The 21,127-nt window shown below is 50.4% G+C and overlaps 1 protein-coding gene across 2 annotated transcripts; it reads left to right on the top strand.

Moving 5' to 3' along the window:
* The first annotated feature begins 192 nt into the window (after nucleotides 1-192).
* On the top strand, nucleotides 193-20,361 carry CYTH2 (cytohesin 2). Of its 2 annotated transcripts, none has more exons than XM_077313602.1 (12): nucleotides 193-302; nucleotides 5,005-5,152; nucleotides 6,061-6,127; nucleotides 6,703-6,821; nucleotides 7,814-7,894; nucleotides 9,098-9,210; nucleotides 10,075-10,223; nucleotides 10,635-10,746; nucleotides 14,606-14,682; nucleotides 15,362-15,433; nucleotides 16,604-16,758; nucleotides 17,112-20,361. In XM_077313602.1, the coding sequence occupies exons 1-12, from the start codon at nucleotides 284-286 to the stop codon at nucleotides 17,197-17,199; spliced, it is 1,200 nt and encodes a 399-aa protein (XP_077169717.1). In that variant the 5' UTR covers nucleotides 193-283; the 3' UTR covers nucleotides 17,200-20,361. The 2 variants fall into 2 exon arrangements, with proteins under 2 accessions (XP_077169717.1, XP_077169716.1); XM_077313601.1 differs by lacking the exon at nucleotides 193-302 and adding an exon at nucleotides 2,353-2,523.
* The last annotated feature ends 766 nt before the right edge of the window (nucleotides 20,362-21,127 follow it).

The following is a 21,127-nucleotide window of genomic DNA, read 5'->3' as shown; positions in this document are numbered from 1 at the left end:
CCACTGGACCACTGGGAAGCCTATATGTACAAGCTCGGTCCTGAGGGGGTGGGCCCATAGAAAAAATCTGAATTTTCACTGGATAACGCCCCCGTCAATGTCCAATCGAATGTGCCTATTGGTCGGAGCGGCCAAAAGGAATCCCTTGTTCCTATTGGTTATTCACTTGGCGTGGGCGGAACGTTCCTTTCAGTCCCGGCTGCGGGAGGAAGGCGCAGCCAGCGGTGGGCGCCCCGAAGAAAGGGGAGCCCTGCTTTCCCCCTGGTGGGGCGCTCTGGTCACCATGGAGGACGGGATCTATGGTAGGGCCCTCCCTAGACGCTTCCAATGGAAAACCTAAAGGGAGGGGAGAGGTGGGAGGTACCATGGTGAGAGGCGGGTGGGTGAAATGAGCCATTCTGTGCAACGGGGAGGCGGGGCTGCCCCATCACAAAGAGGGGTGGGGCTGGAGTGAACCACAGGAATCAGGGGGGGGGAGGTGGGCGATCTCATTGCACAGAGAAAAAAAGGGGGGGATAAGGACCAGATCCATGCAGTGATGGGTGGGTGATGTGACCTGTGCCAATCCATACTATTAAATCAGTATTACTATGCCAATCCCATTTCAGTGCAGGGAGAGCTTGGACCGGATCTTTGCAGTAAAACAGATGACCTGGTTAAAGCCAAGCCTCATCCTAGCACGTCTGCAGGAAAGCTCTTCCATCAGCTTTGGGAGAGGCACTGCCTCCCACAAGTCTTATTGGGAAACCTGACCTAATTGGACGCTTCACATCCCAGAAGAACCAGGCAAGGAACACCCCCCAAATTGCCCAGGAAGAGATGTGCCGTCTGGTAGAGCACCTTCAGCCAGGGTACCTTTGAGGCAAGTGAGAGGCCATGGCCTACCTCTGCAGAGCCTTCCTTGGTGGTCCCTCTTCCAAGTGCTGACTCTGCTTAGCTGCGGAGATCAGGGGAAATCTGGCTGTGACCGGCCTCCTTCCCTCTGTGGAGCTCTCTCGAATGCAGGCACACACAACATTATGTTCTGTCATTTATCCCATAGGAGTTCAACATTTGTCAATTTCTAACAGCAGGAAACTGACCTGTATACTCAACATACACAACATAAGCCCTTCCATTGTTTACGATTAAAAAGAGCTCAGAAACGGCCCTTCATTAAGGATCTGGGTGTAAATCCCTGCTAGTCGCGTGGCCTGCCTCATAGGTTTGTTGTGAAGGTAACGGGAAGAATTATCTACACCATACAACATTATGTTCTGCTATTTATCCAGGAGGAAAGGAGTGATAAAAATTTAAGGATTCTATATGTTCAAGTTTATTAGTTGATCATTTATTACTAGTTAACATCTACCAGATTTTTAAGTGGTAGACTCCAACCAGGGTTTGATTCCCCACCTCTCCACAAGAAGCCAGCTGGATTGGGCTAGTCACAGTTCTCAAAGAGCTGTGAACTGTTCTCAGAGAACAGTTCTCTTAGGGCTACCTCAGGCCCACCTGCTTCACAAGGGTGTCTGTTGTAGCTAGAGGAAGGGAAAGGTGCTTGTAAGCCGCTTTGAGACTACTCTGGGTGAGATATAAAAAAGCAGCTCTTCTTCTACCAGAAATGATCTCTCCATCTTCTCTTTGGATCTTCCCAGCTGGTTCAGCTGTGCTTTGCAGCCTTTCTTCCCAACCCTCGGCTGCTGCCTATGCCTTGAAATGCTTGTGAACGACTGCCAGAGGTGACGACAGTTGACAAGCAAAACACAACACAATGCAGGGCCACACCAAATGAACGCGAGGGTAATGCACGTATGCTATGCAAATTTAAGTGCCGACAATTTTGCACTCTATACAAATGCTGACGATAATAGCTATAGGTGGCAATTAAAACTGTTGGCATTTGGTTTGTGAAGCATATGTGCATTACACCGCCATTGATTTTTGTGTAGCTCTGCCTTGTGCTTTATTTTGCTTGCGTCTTGTCCCAACACTGGGCTTGTGTTTAGCAGAGGCAAGGCAGGCAGTTTCTTCTTCCCACAATGGTCAAAGGTCGGATCCTGACCCAATCGTAGCATAAAACCAGTCATTATCACTGGAATGAATTGCCATTTCCTTATTAAAGGTCGGCTTTCCCATTAAAACCAATGGGCAGGCAGCGCCTCCGCTGGGCCCTTAATGGAAGAGTTTCCCTTTAAGCGCTCGAGCAAAGGTTGGGCGAGACCAATCTGAGCTTTCATTGGAGGCGTCGTCTGTCAATATCAAGTCTAGGGTGCTTATTGGTTGCGGCGGGCGCCCATTCTAACGACTGGGCAAAGACCGCTTTCTTATTGGTTCCTGGTCCGAGCGGCCCAGAGCATTCCCTCTTTCCTATTGGTTGTCCCGCGTGCGTGGGCGGAACGCTCTTTTCAGCGCACGGCCGGGGCTGCCGAGGGAGGAAAGCGCAGCCGCCGCTGGGGAAGAAAGGAGGCGAAAGGGGCGGCGGGGACTCCCGCTTTCCCCTTCGGCGGGGCGCTCTGGTCACCATGGAGGACGGAATCTTTGGTAAGCCCCCCCGAGACGCTTCCATTGGGAGAGGGGGGGAGGTGGAAGGTACCATTGTGATCCGTCCATTCGGGAAAGCGGGGGGATGGACTGAGCCGCTCCGTGCAACGGGGGAGGCGGGGCCGCTCCCTTACAAAGAGGGGTGGGGCTGGAATGAACCAAATGCGTGGGAAGGAGGGGGTGGGCGGGCGATTTCATTGCGCAGAGACGGAGGGGGGGGGCGTAAGGGCTATATCTTTGTAATAACGCGTGTCATGTGACCTCTGTCCATTCTGTTCTAGGAGGGTTGGGGGTATTTTTTAGGCTGTACCATTGGAGCTCGGGGGGAGGGGGGCTCGGGCTGTACCACTGCAATCAGAGGGGTGAGGCTTCTAATGGCTAAGCCTCTTAAAGCCCAGCCCTTGCATGGGAAGAGGCTTTGGGTTGCTGTCAGGTGGACCTGAGTAGACCTTTTTGAGCCCCCACCCCCAATAAGATTAAAATTGCAAGGGAGTCCCTTGACAGCAGGTGGTTTTGCACCTCTGCAGCTGTGCAAGCATTTCTACAATATTCCAACATTCAGTAATAAAGTAATGCATAAAAACTGATAAAACGTTTATGCTAAGGAGTGCCAATTTCTTATCTCAGCTCCCCCACATGCAGCCAGCTGGGTGACCTTGGGCCCGCCATAGCACTGATAAAGCTGTTCTGGCCAAGCAGGAATCTCAGGGCTCTCTCAGGGAAAGGGAAGGGAAGGTAATTGTAAGCCGCTCTGAGACTCCTTTGGGTAGAGCAAAGCGGCATATAAGAACCAGCTTTTTCTTGAAAAACATTCAGCTATTGGTGATGTCCCTGTTGTTGGTCTTCTTAGTGGGTAGCAGATGAGAAAGCACATCTGGATTGCAGTGGGGAAGGGCTTTGGTGCTGGTATCTTCGATTGTCCGAACAGGCCTTAACAATAAGCCTTCCAACGTAAAGTGCCGTTAGTTGTTAAGGAAGCCAGTGGACAGTTAGTGAAATGAGTGCAGAATAGGAGTAATATGCATGTCCTGCATAGCCTCTGGTAATAACCAAGCCATGGCATCCTCACCATGTTGGCCTTTATGAGTTGATGTCAAGGGGGGGACCTATGTAGAGCGCATTGCAGTAGTCTAGTCTCAGTGTTCTCCTTTCTTCCTCGTCTACCCGGTAGATATTCCTGTGTCCCTAAAAGGGAATATGGGGAAACTTGCACTGGTCTATCCAAATAGTAATTCTAAACAATATAATAAAACACCATTATATTAATACAATTTTCCATGTGCCATCAGCTCCTCCAGCCTTCTCAGAAACAGGACCCTCTGCTGTTGTTTTGCTAACTGCTTCTCTCCTTGCTGGTTTCCCTTCTTCTCTCCTCCTCCTCCTCTTCCTTATTAAAACCATATTATATAAATTAAAACCTTATTACATAAAACCTCCTTATTATAAAACCAGGGTGCTAGTGCTTCTGCTTCAGGTCAGAGTATGCGCAGGCCAGGTGTGAGTTGGGACCTTACAGCTGAAGTCCAGGGCTCTAAAGAACTGCTGGCTGACAAGGAATCAGGCGCTGCAGTGGGTCAGGATGTGCACAATAATCAACGGAAGTTGCTTTGGGAGTTACTGTGGCTGGTGCAGAGGAGGACAGAGCTCCAGGGAATTCTGGCAGGAACAGATTCTTGTGCAGAGAGATGATAATAGCGCTTGGGTTGGTGTGTGATTGCTTGGTCGAAGCCCAAGCCCCCTCTGGATTCAAGGCCTCACCTCCAGGCAGCAGCTTCCATTTGCCCGCACAAAGAGCAGTTCTGCAGGGCCTGTAAAACGGAGCTCTTCCTTAAGCCTTTGCTGGAGGCCAGCTTAAACGACTGTGAATTACAACACTTCAGATACTATCGGGCCTCCCCCTACATACAGCCCAGCTATTCCACCATGAACTTACCGGGTCAGTTGGCTGAATTTACCCAGGATAAATGGGGTTGGGAAGACAGACCCTTGTTTAAATCAATAACTCTTTTTGCTGTTGTTGTTAAGTGTGAAGTCGTGTCCGACCCATCGCGACCGCATGGACAAAGATCCTCCAGGCCTTCCTGTCCTCTACCATTCCCCGGAGTCCATTTAAGTTTGCACCTACTGCTTCAGTGACTCCATCCAGCCACCTCATTCTCTGTCGTCCCCTTCTTCTTTTGCCCTCGATTGCTCCCAGCATTAGGCTCTTCTCCAGGGAGTCCTTCCTTCTCATGAGGTGGCCAAAGGATTTGAGTTTCATCTCCAGGATCTGGCCTTCTAAGGAGCAGTCCGGGCTGATCTCCTCTTTTTAGTTCACGCTAATTGTGTTGTGTTTTATCAGCTGTCGTTAGCTGCCCCCGAGACCCAAGTGAGGGGCAGGATATAAATGTAATAAATAAATAAAGAGAGGCTATCAATATTTACGTCTCCCAATCCTCTTCTGCCTTCCTCCCCCCCCCCCCCCGCACCTTTCCACCGCAGTGCCTCCGGACCTGACTCCTGAGGAGAGGCTGGAGCTGGAAAACATCCGCCGGCGGAAGCAGGAGCTCCTGGTGGAAATCCAGCGGCTGCGAGATGAGCTCAGCGAAGCCATGAACGAGGTGGAGGGGCTGGAGGCCAACGAGGGAAGGTGAGATCCCATGTGTGTGTGTGCAGTAGGGTTCCATAAAGTCCCCTGAGACACGCATCTTGGATACTTCCAGATAGTATCCAGTCTCAGGCAAAGCTGCATCCTGGAGCTGTGAGCCCTATTGAAATTTTGAGAAAGAGCAGTGGACTCCAAAACAGAACGGCATCCGTTCCAATTGGCTGTGGTGTTGGGAGGCCAGTGCCCTGGCAAATATGCATTTTGCTTTTGGTTTCTTCTCCCCGTGAGCTGAGGTGCCGAACCTTGGTGAAACCCTCATTTATTTTTTATTTATTTTATTATTGGATTTATCTACTGCTGCTTTCCGGCTAGCTGACTCGTAGCAGTATACAACATAATCATAAAATCACAAGAACACGATACAAACCCAACCCTTGCCTACCAAACCCATCAATTCTATCCAGTTGACCTAGATCCAGCCTCAAGGTGGGTATAAATGTAGTAGCTTCTTAGATGCTGACAGATAAAACGTTTGGAGGAGGGGACAGTAGATCTTCCTTGCCCTGGCCTCAACCAAACACCTGAGTTTAGAATCCTGCCTTTTGGGCTTTCAAATATCAGCAGGTTTGTCATCCTAGGAAGTATTCAGCTAAGCTCTGTGCTAAACAAGTGACAGGACCATGTCCAATGCCTCCCCCCACCAAAAAAAAAAAAAAAACCTTAGTGTGTGTTAACAGTCATCTCCTGGTCTTGTAGCCACTGAATTCAGCAGGGAAGTTAAGTTCCCCACCAAACAAAACACCTTGGTTGGAGAAAGTTTTGGGATTTGCCACCTCCCTGCAGTGTAGCCCCAGGAGGACTGGGCCATGAGTGTTTTCTGGAAGCTTCTAGAAGTTTGCCTTTATTTGCCGGGAAGCTCAAAAGGACTGACCGGTTCATTATCTTGGCAGTAAAACTCTTCAGCGGAACCGGAAGATGGGGATGGGCCGCAAGAAATTCAACATGGATCCTAAAAAAGTAAGTGGGTGTTGGGGGCTCGGTGGCGGGACTTTCTGGGGTCCCTGGATGTTGTTCTGGATGGGGGGGTTGGGAATAACCTGCATACGTGTCTGTATCCTTTCCTGTTTCCTGTAAACCGCCCTGAGCCCTCAGGGAGGGCGGTATATAAATGTAATAATAAGTAAATAAATTTCCAGGAAGTGAGGTCACTTTGGAATTACAGTGTAGTGCAGCCTTTTTCAACTTTTTTACTGTTGAGAAACCCCAGAAATGGCACAATTGTTGGGAAGCAGAGCTGTGGACACGCCCATGCAAGGCCCCGCCCCTTCCCCCACCCCCTTTCTTTCATTGGCCGTTTCAGGAGGGGCTGGGTGGGTTGACATGGCCGTACATGGTCATATCACCTGACAAATGTTGAACACATTTTAAAAATATATAAAAAACGAATTAAACTCCCGCCCGTTCAAGAAACCCAGGGCTATTAAGAAACCCCAGGGTTTCACAAACCCCTGGTTGAGCAAGGCTGGTCTAGAGGAAGAAAGCCAGCACTTCTGAGATCTCCCACAGGGGTCTTACCATCTCTGTTTTCTCAGGGCATCCAGTTCCTTGTGGAGAACGAACTGCTGCGGTCCACCCCCGAGGACATCGCCCGTTTCCTCTACAAAGGGGAAGGACTTAACAAGACGGCCATCGGGGACTACCTGGGCGAGCGGTGAGAGGGGGCAGCGGGAGGAAGGAGCAGAAATTAGGGGTCGGGCTGGGGAGCCTGCTGGGACAGGGGTCGGTTGACTGGGATGTAATCAGAGGGAAAGAGGCAACTCTTGGGCCGTATCTGGGCCGGGTTTGCCTGGACTGTACCGTGTCAGACCACTAGTAGGAAAAAATGGTGTTTGATATTTCCGTACGTTAAAGAGAGCCAGCCCGGCACGCAGAAAGCTGGGTTAGAATCTTGCCCTTGGGTTCTTTTCCGTTTGCATTTAGCATTCAAAAGCACAGCTCAGAAATGTATTAGAAATGTAGCCCCGCTGTGACCCAGTCCTTTCTACGGATTCAGTCCCCTGCAAGCGTTAATCAGGCCCGCCTCAAGTAGATTTGAAGCGTCAGGTCACTGAGGCCAGGGTGCTGGTTGGGGTCTGTCTTTGACACTGTTGGGACATCCCTGGAGATTTGGGGGGCTGGAGAGGGGAAGGGAGGGACTTTGGCAAGATATAGCGCTATAGATTTTTATCCCATGTTGTGTGTGATGCAGCTGGCAGATCTAAGGATTGTCCGGCAGCCGGGCAAGGGACATTCAGAGCCGTTTGCCCTTTTCTGCCCTTCTTAGTTTCCAGGTTCTGACGGGATCTTGTTTGCCTGGACCAGGGGTAGTCAAACTGCGGCCCTCCAGATGTCCGTGGACTACAATTCCCAGGAGCCCCTGCCAGCATTTGCTGGCAGGGGCTCCTGGGAATTGTAGTCCATGGACATCTGGAGGGCCGCAGTTTGACTACCCCTGGCCTGGACTATCCAGGTCAGGGCAGCTCCTTAGAATTCACCCTCCAAATCAGTCATTTTCTCCAGGGGAACTGATCTCAGTCATCCGGAGGGACATCTCCAGGTGCGGCCTGGAAGGTGGCAACCCTCGTCCAGGTGTTGTCGGCACGTGGGTTGACAGGGATGAGTTTTGCTTTTGACCTTCTCCCCCCACCCCGCCCCTTTTTTCAGGGAGGAGTTCAATATCGCCGTGCTCCATGCCTTTGTCGATTTGCATGAGTTTACGGACCTCAACCTCGTGCAGGCCCTTCGGTGAGTCGCCAGGCCCTCCGCCCCTTGGCCGGGACGGGCTTATTGTTTTCATTCAAGCCGCTAACCGAACTGGTCCCGCCAGATCTGAGACCTGAAGCACCTGTTGGTTTATCTTGGAAGAGGCCTGCAGTTTTCTCTGATGGTGCACCAACCGGCCTCGGGGCAGCCGACCAATCAAAACCAAGCCCTGGGATTGTTTGGATTGGGTTTTTTTTTTTTGAGAGAGATTAGGACTGTAGAATTCAACCAGAGACTTCCTAGTGTGAAGAGAAAGTTTTGGCTGAAGACCTAAGCTGGTTTGGGTACCCGTCCTCCCTCTCTTTTAAAAAAAATCCCACTGTTTCCCAGAACTCTTAATAAATGTTTGGTCGATTTCCAAGGAGTGACATGGAAACCGTTTTCTCTCCTGTGTAAACAAAGTGAGAACAAGGATCCTTTTAAGTTTCCATATATCCAGTCCGGCTTCATGCTGTCAATAGATCTGTCGCTTCCTTGTGCATTTCCCGCTGACATTTCCTCGTGCTATCGCATATCATAGTCCAGCGCTTGACGAGAGCGAATAAATTTTGGTTAAGAACAAATTGCCCTCTTCAAAATCTTCCTCAACCGTTCGGCCTGCAGGGGTCGCTCTGCTGTTTTCGGGAAACGTATTGGATAATGTTGGGGCCATCACAGCAATGGACGGGTCAACAGGACCAGATATGGTCACATCACCCAATAAACGTTTAACAAATTTTTAAAAATATATAAAAATTAATTTAACTCCCGCCCATTTGGGAAACCCTTCGAGGGCCATCAGGAAACCCCAGTTGAGATCACCTGATGTAGACACACAAGTGGAAGAGAAGATCTGTAAGTGTCCATCAGGAAGCATCAGCCAAAAAAAGTCCCCAGTTTCTGGCTGAAGACAGCATCATAAGGGAACCAATGACTCTTCCTGGAGAGAGCATTCTATGATTTTCCTATAGTTAGGTTACTGTAATCCGCGTCGGCATGGCTGAGCCAGTGGCGTTTAAGAGAAAAACTGCCTTCTTTTCTAAAATAGGTTTGGGGGAGCCTTTTTAGCCATCAACCTCACCGGTACGTGGACTTTTTTCGGACAATCCATACAGAATATTGCAAGTAGGGAACAAGTCTGCTAGCTTCACAGCAGGTGACCAAACCTGTTTGTGGCACGTCTTCACCTCTGCCCTCTCCATGCAGCCAGTTTCTGTGGAGCTTCCGATTGCCAGGAGAAGCCCAGAAGATCGACCGGATGATGGAAGCCTTCGCCCAGCGGTATTGCCTGTGCAACCCCGGGGTCTTTCAGTCCACAGGTACAGGGTCCTGCGTGAGGGGTGGGTTTGGCTCAAAGCAAGAGGTGCTAGGAGGGAGTCATTCCCCGGGGGTGGGAACGAGTTCACTGCTGATGCAAGTAGAGCAAACCATAAATTCCTTTGCACTAGCTGTACAATCTTAGAGCAATGTGGACATCGAGTGTCTGCAGCGTGTGGCTCACTTTTCCTATTTGATGGCTTGACCCCCCCCCCTCTCTCTTTAATTAGATTCAAGACGTTGGTCTGAAGTAGCACAGCAAAATTTGATCAGTGGCACCTTTCAGACCAACAAAGATTTATTCAGGGCATGAGCTTTCGGGGGCAGGCACCCTTCCTCAGACGAAGGAACAGGGATCATAAGAGTACAGCTATAAGGAGAAAGTAAATTAGTATCAAATTAGTAAACAGCATATGCAGTATGACAATGGTTTGCTAGAATTCAGTAGTTGTTCACAAAAACATTGGGGCAATAAAAATGTAAAGCTAGTGATTAATGGCAGACACTTTCCCAGTTGTGAAAAGAAGTAATTAAAAGCAACTTGGGGCTAACAACATTTACTTTCTGAACATTTTACTACCTGAAAGCAGTTTACAGTCACCTACCCTTCCTCTCCCCAAAACAATCTTGTGAGGTAGGTGGGCCTGAGAGAAACTGCTCTGTGAGAACAGCCCTAAGAGATCTGTGACTGGCCCCAGGTCACCCATTTGGCTGCCTGTGAACAAGGAGTGAGGAATCAAATCCAGTTCTCCAGATTAGAGTCTGCTGCACTTAACCACTGTGAGGGGGAACAAAGTAAGATTTTTAAATTTTGTTTATCTAAACCGTTCTTCTCTTTGCGTTCTTCTTCTCCCCGGCCCACCTAGATACCTGCTACGTCCTCTCCTTCGCGGTGATCATGCTCAACACCAGCCTCCACAACCCCAACGTCCGCGACAAGCCCACCGTCGAGAGGTTCATCACCATGAACCGTGGCATCAACGACGGGGGGGACTTGCCTGAGGAGCTCTTGCGGGTGAGAGGCCGGGAAAGAAAACACCAGGCCCTGAGGGCGGGGCAGTGTGCCGGGCGATGCGGAAGCCCTTCCATGCATGTTTCCACCTTCTCAAAATGTCCCTGAGCCTCTTGTAAGGAACTTTTTACATCCTCCTTTTTTTTTTTTGCGTATGATGCTCGTCCTGCTATCAGGCGGTGGCATATCGATGAATTGTAAATTTGTTGCCACCTGTCCTGAATCCTTCTGCTCTCGCTCACTCGTTCTTGCTTAATTGTTTTTATTTCCTCCGCTATCTGGTACAACGCGGTCTCGGTTGCCGTGCTTGGAGGCACGTGCATGTGTGCACGAGAGCACGCTACCCCTTTCTGCTGGCCTCGGGAAGGGGGCGTGGTCTGCCTGTAACTCCTCCCCTTGCTCCCCTCCCCTTAGAACCTCTACGACAGCATCCGTAACGAGCCCTTCAAGATCCCCGAGGATGATGGGAACGACCTGACACACACTTTCTTTAACCCTGATCGCGAGGGCTGGCTCCTCAAACTGGGTGAGAGGCGCGCCCCCTCCAAAAAAAACCCCCCCCACTATGGCCTTTTCCCTTCCGCTCCCCACTTCCCTCACCCTTTCCCTCCCTCACCGCCACTCCCCTCCCACCCCAACCCCGCGATTCTTTGCACGTCTCTGCGCTCTCCTCTGTCCCCCCCCCCCACCTGTTGTGTCATTTAAAGCATGACCTCTCTCTTCATCAGATCAAAGGGATCCTCCTGAAACCCACCCTCATCTCCCTCCCCTCCCCCCAACGACCAGCCCATTCAGGACCTGCCGGAAATCCACCGCTCATCACATCGCAAGGATCTGGTGAAAATCAGGATCCATCCTCCCCCCCCCCACTCGCCCCCTCCCTCCCCACCCCCCTGCCACTCCTCATTGAGGTGGATCTCCTCTGACGGATGACGAGAGGGGTCTGCTGGGATTTTTGGATCCCCCCTTGAAAGTGCAGATCCGTTTGAAGGCCTTGATGCGGGTCCATAAAGCCTTGTTCCCAAACTACCAGAAGATCCGTCAAGTCTCTCTCTATGACATCTTTCGCCAGGCATGTTTTCAGGCCTATGTTTATGCAGTCATGAGTACCAGAAACTTCTTTTCTTTTCTTTTAAAAAGATGAAATTCTCGGGCTGCTGAAGCCTGCCTCTGGTACCCCATTCAGTGCCTGGCACTCAGTTCTGTCCACACTCTTACGGATTCCCAAGTATTAATCGTAGCGCAGGTTCTGCCAAAAACATGCAGATTGCTTGATGGGTACTCAGCCTTCTGATCGTGTTAAGATAATTGCGGTCAACTTAACCCGATCCTGGAAGAGGGGCTGGTCCCTCCAAGGAGGCTCATTGTCCCCATCCTCGTTGTCATTGCCCAGTTTGAAATGAAGTCTTTGTACCGCCAGCTTCACCAAAGTAGATGTTCCAGCTTGGTTGTCTCCTTCCGTTCGGAGTGCGGCCACAGGCCTAGAACTGGAAACAAGACGGTTCTGCTCTTGCAGAAGAGGAAAATTAGTTCCATCGTAGCGAGTCGCTTCATCCTTCCTGACCTGAGCTGGACGCCTGAATGGTAGAGCTGTTAGTTGAAGAGGAACAGCCTAACTGTATCATGGGCCACCAGCTGGCCAGCCCTGCCTGAGAGTCAAGTGGATCAAAAGTTAAGGGGACGGAGGAAGGTCATGCAGCCCCACAGCATAGCTTTAAGACAGGAACCAAGCGAGGAGACGGTTATTTGAAAAGATGGCTTCCCTCATTGGCTGCCCAAGCTAATGGGTGGGATAAAAACACACCCCTCATTTCTGAAAACTAGTTCAAAGGACATAAACGTGGAACTCCAGTTCCTGTCCTGGTTAAGGCAGCAACTTGGGATGAACTAGGGATGAATTTATATGCCCTTTAGCCTCTGTCTGTGCCTCTCTAGGAGAAACTTGTTGCCCATCTGTGGACAACAGCAGCAGAAGCAATTGGCTCCAACCCTGCGTAAAAGCCAGTCACGTTCATCACCACTGTAGTTTAGTGATAGGTTACCGTGTGACGTGCCAATATGTTTAGAGAGCCTGGCCATGTGGACTTCTATCTTCTAATTCCCGCCCCCAACAAAATTAACCCCTCCCTCCCCGTGCCCCCCTACCCCATCCCCGTGCCCCCAAATGCCTGTGTCTGTCGGAGGATTTTTGATTTGACCATGTACTTCTACCTTATGTTGATGTAACTTGTTCTCCTTTCTCTCTCTCTCTCTCTCCTCCTCTCTCTCTCTCTCTCTTTCTCTTTCTCACCCCCATTCTCTCTATCCTGGCTCCCCTGTCCCCGCCTCTCTTTGCCTCCTCTCCCCCCACCACTGCTGCCCTGCCCCCTCTCTCCTCTACCGTCCCACGGCGCGGACTACATTTGTCTGAATACTGCCCCCAACCCAGGAGGTAGGTGAGAAGAGGGGCCTATGCATTTTAGCCGAGAGCTGGGGGGCAGGGGGTGGGGCTGAGAGCTGGGGTTTATGAGGGCTGCGAATGACTTGTGTGCTGTATTCTCCAGAGGTGGTCCGGTGGGTTAGTGGTTGAAGGTGGGCTGCGTTACGGATTAGGGTCTGAGGTGTTATGTCTTGTTGGAAGAAAAGGGTGGGGGAATGGACAGGCCTGGGGGTTGGGATGGGTTTTTAAAAATTGAGAGATCTAATGAGGAGGATGGAACACGAAACTCAGGTTCTCCCAGATTTGACCTTTCCCAAGATTCCCAGAATGTCAAAGGAGAAGATGGAACTCAATTCTAGAAGGCTAGTGCCAGTTGGCCATGTTGGCAGGGGCTCATGGGAATTGTAGTCCACAAACAGAGCCACACTTTGACCCCCCCCCCCTTGGACTAGTCCTTATTCAGGGCAATCCTGAGTAAATCCATCAATAAACATCTCTGTACTCGTATGCCTAACCAGTGCTTAAGTTTGAACCGGAAACGGAAAGAAAGCTGACAAAAGGGCTAGATACAAACAGAGAATCTTCTTTGGTGCAAGTCAAAGCCAAAACAAGTTCTGGTAATTCACAGGTTTCCATGGTGAAGCCTCTTCCTCAGAGTCTTACATTTCTAAATAGACACATGATGAAATATATCAAGTTAGAGACTTCTTGAGAATTAGTGGGTCTCGTTTTGGCTTGCGTCTTAAAGATAGAGAAGATTCTCTGTTTGTATATAGCCATTTCATCTGTGCTTCTCGTCGGCTGGCAGGTCTTGGTTTTTTTCGGTTAAATTTGAACCAGGACATCAAACATCAATCGAAAATCTATGCTGCAGCATTTGGGGCATAGCCTTCAAAGGTCAAAATATCTGGGATAAGTATCAATATCACCGTACTAGATTCCAGTTACATCTAGTTTTGTTCCGGAAAGTCGGCAGCTGGAGACATTTGGGCCAAACCTCATCTCACCCTACGAGTTGTCAATCTAGAAGGACGCAGGGATGCTGCTTTTGTGCCTAGAGTTTGTCAGGAAGCTGCTCAAAAGGACGGGAGAACCAAAGGCCAATGATACTCACTCCCTTCTTAAGCTAACCTATCAGGGAAGAGAATGGTAGTTGGCCAGTGCTTGTTAAATAAGAACACATTTGCAAAAGATACCCTGCAAATTCCTATTCTCGGGTTCCCCCTGGAACGCCTCATGGATTGGCAGCCAGGGCAAACCATTTTTAAAAACATCTGCCCCTCCCCGGACTCTTACGACTAGGGAAAGGCTCGCCTCTTTAATGCAGGGGTAGTCAAACTGCGGCCCTCCAGATGTCCATGGACTACAATTCCCAGGAGCCCCTTGCCAGCAAATGCTGGCAAGGGGCTCCTGGGAATTGTAGTCCATGGACATCTGGAGGGCCGCAGTTTGACTACCCCTGCTTTAATGTAACACCAGCAATGGGGCTGCCCCATCTGAGAAAAGAAAGCAGAGGGGGGGCAAACATTTCTCTGTCCAGTGTGAGTTTCCCTTTTGCATTGAATGTCTGTGCAAAGGAACATTCAGAACTGGAATTCATCCCCCCACAATCCAAAATGGAGCCGTCCATTCAGCCACTTCTGGTCCCCTTATTCTCCTGTAAATGTGAACTCGCCCTTAATCTGCCACAAGATTCATTCGTGCGTTTGGCTTCTACCAGAGCAACGTAGCTACCGTGCCGGAGTTGGTTACTGCGAGTGACCCCCAGTAAAACTTTTCCTTACTGTACCAGTCCCACCCTGTTTGCTTCCTTTATTTTATTTTATTTTTATTTTCTAACTGCTCCTTTGATGGCATCGGTGCAGTTTTATTTGTAAGCGGGATTTCCCGTTTCGCGCCGCAAGGAGAGTTAGAGGCTGAAAGAGAACACGCAACAAGAAACCTAAACTGGGCTTTTCGCTTCCAGGAGGGCGAGTAAAGACCTGGAAGAGACGCTGGTTCATCTTGACCGACAACTGCCTGTATTACTTTGAATACACAACCGTGAGTACGATTTCTCTCTTTTATAGAATCCTAGAGTGGGAAGGGGCCATGCCGGCCATCCAGTCCAGCCCCCGGCTCTGTGCAGGATGGGCCTAAAATTGCCACTGGCTTCAGGCTCATTTTTGATCAGTTACGTTTACATAGACCTCCTTCAGACACCAGTGTCTCTCAATTATGAATTATAGTAATAATAATAACAAGCATCAATGAAAGTAGAGCAAAGTCCATTGGCTCAAGCTGCAGCCTTCCGCCGACTTCCCAGACCCCTCTAGCTAGATCCCATGTCTGTGATCTCCTTGGATCAGAACCCGAGGCCCCCAGATGATCAGGCCTTTACTATTCCCTATGTCCCCAACCCCAAAGAAGTGTAACTGGCATCAGCCATGACCAGGGCCTCTTTGGCTCTGCCCCCCGCTTGGTGGAACGAGCTCCCGGAGAACAATCAGGGCCCTGACGGGACAGGCATAGTTCCGCAGGGCCTGCAAGGCAGAGCTCTTCCGCCAGGCGTGTGGTTGAGGCCAGGACGCCCAGAAGGTCAGAGCATTTCACGGGCCTCCCCGACTGAGTGGGATCCCCTACATTTCCTTTGTACACCATCCCACGATGGCAGGTTTGAGAGGGGCAGCCTATACATGTAAATAATCAATAAATATATGTATATATTCAAATTGATTCACAGGACAAGGAGCCAAGAGGAATCATTCCGCTGGAGAACCTGAGCATCCGGGAAGTGGAAGACCCACGGAAGCCCGTGAGTGACGCCGTTTGTGTCGGCATCAGCCGTGGAGCTGCCTGATGTTGGCCTTTCAGAGCCAGCTGGGGTGAATTCCATCCCACGGTGGTACGGGGTTGCAGGGCAGATCTAGAGACTGTCTGTAATACCGTTTGGCCTTTTGTGAGCACTTTTTATGCCGTTTTCATTGCATTAATCTCTGGCAGAAATCCCCATTAGGGGAGAGAAAGAAAGAGAGGCATAACAGTCCAATGATAATAATAACCAATTCATGGTGGATACAATTTGCTGTAGCAAAATACTATAGCACAGGGGTAGTCAACCTGTGGTCCTCCAGTTGTCCATGGACTACCATTCCCATGAGCCCCTGCCAGCGTTTGCTGGCAGGGGCTCATGGGAATGGTAGTCCATGGACATCTGGAGGACCACAGGTTGACTACCCCTGCTATAGCAGCCTCCCAAGTACTTTGGTCACAAAATGCTCTGTCCAAAGTTCTTGAAAAGGCCAAACTTGACCAGACATGGGCCCATTCTGCACACATGGGATAATCCACTTTCAATGTGCTTTGGCAGCTGGGTTTTCCTGTGCGGAACAGAAAAATCTACTTCTAAAGTGCATTGAAAGTGCATTATCTATTGCGTGCAGACTAGGCCATGGTCTCCCGGGGGACTGGAGAGGCTGAGAGATCTTATCAGTAGTAGGCGGCGTGCCGTCAGGTCACAGCTTGCTTCCGATGACCCAGTAGGGTTTTCAGGGCCAGGGATATTCAGCGGAGGTTTGCCGTTGCCTGCCTCCGTGTCATGCCCCCTCTAATCCTTAGAGGTCTCCCATCCAAATACCATCCAGAGCTGAGCCCGCTTAGCTTCCAAGATCTAAAGAGGTCAAGCTAACTCAAGCTGTCCAGGCCAGGGCAGAGGTCTTCTGATACCGGTGGAATTTACATTGCAGTATTATCAGGCAATGTACAGATTATTTACTGCACTGATGCAGGAGATCCAAGCACAACAATTAAACCTCTTTTGCCCGGCGCCTCAAAGCTAGTAATTCTGGCACCGTGCAAGTTTCTCAGTGGGGGGAGTTCCAGAGCGGGGCGTCTGCTGCGGAAAACTGAGCGTTCTCTCGCCTAACCGGCGGAAGCAGCAGACGGAGCAGGGCCCCCGCTGAAGAGCCTCGTTGGTCTTTTCCAGAACTGCTTTGAGCTCTACATTCCAAACAACAAAGGCCAGCTGATCAAAGCCTGCAAGACGGAAGCAGACGGGCGGGTGGTCGAGGGGAACCACATGGTCTACCGCATCTCGGCGCCCACCCAGGAAGAGAAGGACGAGTGGATCAAGTCTATCAAGTGAGTGCTGGGCCCACAGGTGCTTTCAGGTTGGGGGGTGGAGAGGGCAGGATTCTCTTGTCACTGGTCAAGACTCCTTAAAACCCACTCCGGCTTTCACAGGGGTTAGCCGGTCAGCGGAAGAGCCTGGTGGAAGAGCTCTGTTTTGCCGGCCCTACTGAACTGTCTGAGTTCCGGCGGGGCCTTGATTTCGTTGGGCAGCTCTTTCCACCCAGTTGGGGTCGCAGAGGAGAAGACCCTGGCTGTGGTCGAGGCCAGGCGGGCTTCTTTGGGGCCCGGGATCACCAGATTGTTGGAATAGATAAAGTTTCCGGGGGGAGTGGTTTGACTCTGCCTGTCCTTCCTTCTCCCAGAGCCGCCGTGAGCGTGGACCCTTTCTACGAGATGCTGGCCGCCCGGAAGAAACGGATTTCCGTGAAGCAGAAACAGGAGCAGGTGTGAGGTTGGGGCTGCTCTAGCATCCCACGTCTCCAGTGTACCTCCCTGCACTTCTCCCCTTCCTGGAACGACTGCCAAGCCCACCTGTCCGGAGCTCCATGAGACCCAACCCCCCCTTCCCCTCCCCTGCCCCCGGATCCTTGAACTACAGAGTAGCTTTGCTGTTTCTTGGGTGCCCCACGTTCTCGTCTCCAGCGCTTCCACTTGGCCTTTCGGGATTTGATTCTGACGTGGCCACGGGAGGCGTGGGCCCGTGTAGAGAGAAGAGGAGTCTTCGTCAGCCATCGGTGGACTCTGATAGAGGGCTCGGAAGACACTTCTCTCCACCCGAACCCCAAGCGTTACAAACCTTGCGCAAGGAATATCTCCCGCCGGACCAAAAATTTCCATTCCTCCCCCCACGATCGAGCCAGCTTGCACATTCGGCGAAAAAGAAGCATGTGGGCTTGTATTGCCTCCGAGTGTGTTTGAACGGCTCGCTTCTGCGTGAGAGCAAAAGAAAAAGATCTCGCACGGCTGAACTTGTCGCATCAAGCGGAAAGCTAGGTTAAAACCCTGCTGAGCTAGCTTTCTGGAGCCGAAGAAGTTTTGACCCCGGAGAGAACGCCACCCCTCCTCCACATTCGGCTGCGGCACAGTCTCAGGAGAACTGTACGCGCCACGTGATTTTTCCTGAACCGTGTAGGTCGGCTCCTTAGAGTCCGTTGCCAAACCAACTGCACTGTGTTTCCAGGGGACTGGCATCCTGGCTCTGACTTACGAATAAGAACTCTACGGACAGACCACGGCGTTGGGTAAAAAAGAAGCCAAACATACTGACAACCAGTAAGGGGCGGCAGAGAGCCAATCAACTACACACACACACAGGGACACAGTTTTGCACACTTCTCCAGTTCCTCAGTCAAGACACCCAGTTCTGATTCTTCCCAGTAAGGGGCAGTGTAATCCCTTCTTTCTTTGTTCCCTCTTTCTGCCGCCGGGGAGAAATTGTCCACTCCCTTTGCACATGCCTCTGTCTCCCGTCTGAAACAGTTCTGCTTTTTTTTCTTCCCCCCTGCTGACGACACTTTTCCCTTCTGCTCAGAGACTGTCGTCAGAGAGCGACCCTTGAAGTCATTTCTGAATTTTTTAATTTATTGATATATTGATATATATTTGCCCATAAATTTACAACTCTGAATGCCAAGGGAGCAGCACGGTCAGGACCTGTCCCGGGCCCTGCGGCCACAGAGAGGAGACGAAGCTGGAATTACGCTCGGTGGGGACTTAAAATTAGAAACGCCTTTTACCTTTTCCCAGCCCGTCCCCTGCATTTTCTTTTAGGGTTAAGCCGTTCCGTTGTCTGAATGCACGATGGTTGGAGGTTTCGGGGTTTTGAGGTAGAGGAGCTACTATTGAACATGCTTGTGGCAAGACAGGAAGATGAAGGGGCGGGGGTTGGGTCCATCCGTCCCCCCCCCCCATTCACACCTTTTCCCAGGTGCTGCTAAGGTGAGCAAAAGGCATTCATTAGTCATTAGATCAGGAAGACGAAAACAAGAGAGGCGGGAGTGCCGGATCGGTTAGTCCAGAGCTTTTCCAGTTTTTATTTTAAGCCTTACAAATGGACTCAAGAGCACATCCCCAGAGCTGTCAAGCTTGCTCTGAATTCTGATTTGGCAGCGTTGCCCCTTCCGGAAGCCAGCCTTCCAGTCTAGTCTTCCATTTACTGCCTTGCCTTAGAAGTGCGTTTGCTGGCAGGGGTTCATGGGAATTGTAGTCCATGGACATCTGAGGGATGGACATCTGGCTCTGAGGGACCGCCGCCCTTCCTTAACATAGCTCAGTTTCGAAATGGGAACGAAGGCAGATCTGTTTCCGTCCTGCCTATAATCCTGAATTTTGAAGGGCTGGAGCTTTCTTCCTCCCAGTTGGGAATCTCCCCAGTTTACGCCTGAAAGGAAGGAACGTGAAGCGAGCAGAAAAAGCAGAGAAAGGGCACAGTTTTGGCCTGTTAATTTCCAGCCAGGGCGCATGCGCGCACACAAGAGAGAGTGAGGGGATGGCCCCATGGCAGCAAAACCGATTCAGGATAGGAAAAGCTAAATGGCCTCGAAAGTAACGTGGATAGAAGACTCTCGTCAGCAAATCACCCGCGTTTGTTCCCCATTTTCCTCCCAATTTCTAGGGAAAGCTACTGACTAAATGATTTTGCTCAAGAGAGCCAGGTCTTCCTTTCCTGGCTATCCTTTGTACATCTGTCCTTGGCATATGGCAGTCTTCAAGCAAAGGCTGGATACACACTTCTCTTGGATGCTGTAGGATGCTTTGGGCTGATCCTGCGTTGAGCAGCGGGTTGGACTAGATGGCCTGTGTGGCCCCTTCCAAATGATTCTATGATATGACATTTCAAGCCCCTGAACCCATATTTTATACTGGCATAATGAGGCACATGTTCAGCCCCACTGCTTCCACCCCCTCCCCAAAAAAACTGACAACCACAAAACCTTGAGTTTTCCAGCCACCTTTTGTAGCAAATGGACCCCCCCCCCCAGAAAGCCCAAAATTTTAATAAGCCTCTTTTCTATAGTATTTCTTCTCTAGAATGTGCCTTTGTCCAGGCGCATTTCTCCACCAACTTCCTCTGATCACCAGCTAAGCCTCAGCCTTCCCCGTGTGTCTTGGATATCTCAACCTTAGCGAGTCCCTTTCATCACCCAAATTCAGTCCATTCCCCCCCCCCCTGCATTTTTGGGACCTACAAGAGAACCACTTCTACTCACCGAAAAACCGAAATCTGATTCTCTTTTGATAAACTCTGCTAAGAAGGCCAGTAGCTCTGGAGAACTTCCTTTCGAAGCTCTAGACCCAAGGCAGCTGAAACTTAAGTTTTGCAGAGTAGACAAAGTCCTTTCAGGATTACTTCTGAGTTTTTCAGCAATATTCCTGATTTCCCCACCCCACCCCCTTTTACCAGATTTCTATAACTTTGTTCGGGCCAGGTCTTTACCTGCTCCAGAAGAAGAAAGAGAGAGGGGCATTCCTCTGGTTTTTAAAATCTGTTTCCTATTCTGATGTCTTCTTTTTTTTTTAGAGAAAACTGTTAATTATTATTATTATTATTTAAAGATATAATGTATGCATCGCTGGATGAAATGTAAACACTACAGACTTGTTTATGTGCTACGTTGGTCTCCTTTTTTTAAAAAGGGATTTAGGGGTGGTTGAGAAGGACGACGTATTTGGAACGGTGACTGAGGAGGGGTGAGATTTGAATCCGTGCTGCAGCCTTTCTTGACTTGTCTACCATCGAGAAACCCCTAGAACAGGGGTAGTCAACCTGTGGTCCTCCAGATGTCCATGGACTACAATTCCATGGACTACAGCAGGGGCTCATGGGAATTGTAGTCCATGGACATCTGGAGGACCACAGGTTGACTAACCCTGCCCTAGAACATTCTTCAGTCTTCAAGAAACCCTAGAAATGATGCGGTCGTTCAGAATATGGTCCAGGAGCATAGCTGCAGACACGCCCACCTGGGGCTCCGCCCCTTCCCACCTCCTCCAGGCCCATCATTGGCCATTTGGGGAAGAGGGTAGGTTGGCATGACTGTATCTGGTCACATCACCCGATAAATATATAGATATATCTCCCACCCATTCGGGAAACTCTTCCGTGGCCATCAAGACGAAAGGATTCCACGGGTGTGGCTACTCTTTTCCATGCACGTCCTTCCGTAGCCAGCCGCAGCTGGACTGTGTCCATTGAGAACGCCTTCCCCTCGAAGCGGAGTTTTGCCACCCAAAAATGAGCTGAAATGTATAGGACTTGCTTCGGCGTGTTCGTTCCGTCAATCGCAGGGAACCCACAACAGAAACCACACGGAAGTCTCACCGCTGTAAGAATTCTACAGTTTCCGAGTTCAGGGTCCCCGGAGCCGGTTAGTGGGCC

The sequence above is a fragment of the Paroedura picta genome, chromosome 16 (genome assembly GCF_049243985.1).
Source record: "Paroedura picta isolate Pp20150507F chromosome 16, Ppicta_v3.0, whole genome shotgun sequence".
In the NCBI taxonomy this organism is placed as follows: Eukaryota; Metazoa; Chordata; class Lepidosauria; order Squamata; family Gekkonidae; genus Paroedura; species Paroedura picta.
Note: the sequence above shows the minus strand (reverse complement) of the source record. Positions and strands in the feature narration are given on the sequence as shown.

Coding starts and splice junctions, on each gene's coding strand:
- CYTH2 (XM_077313602.1), top strand. Junction 6,128..6,702: donor TCAACATGGATCCTAAAAAA/GTAAGTGGGTGT, acceptor CTGTTTTCTCAG/GGCATCCAGTTCCTTGTGGA. Junction 10,747..14,605: donor GGGCTGGCTCCTCAAACTGG/GTGAGAGGCGCG, acceptor TTTCGCTTCCAG/GAGGGCGAGTAAAGACCTGG.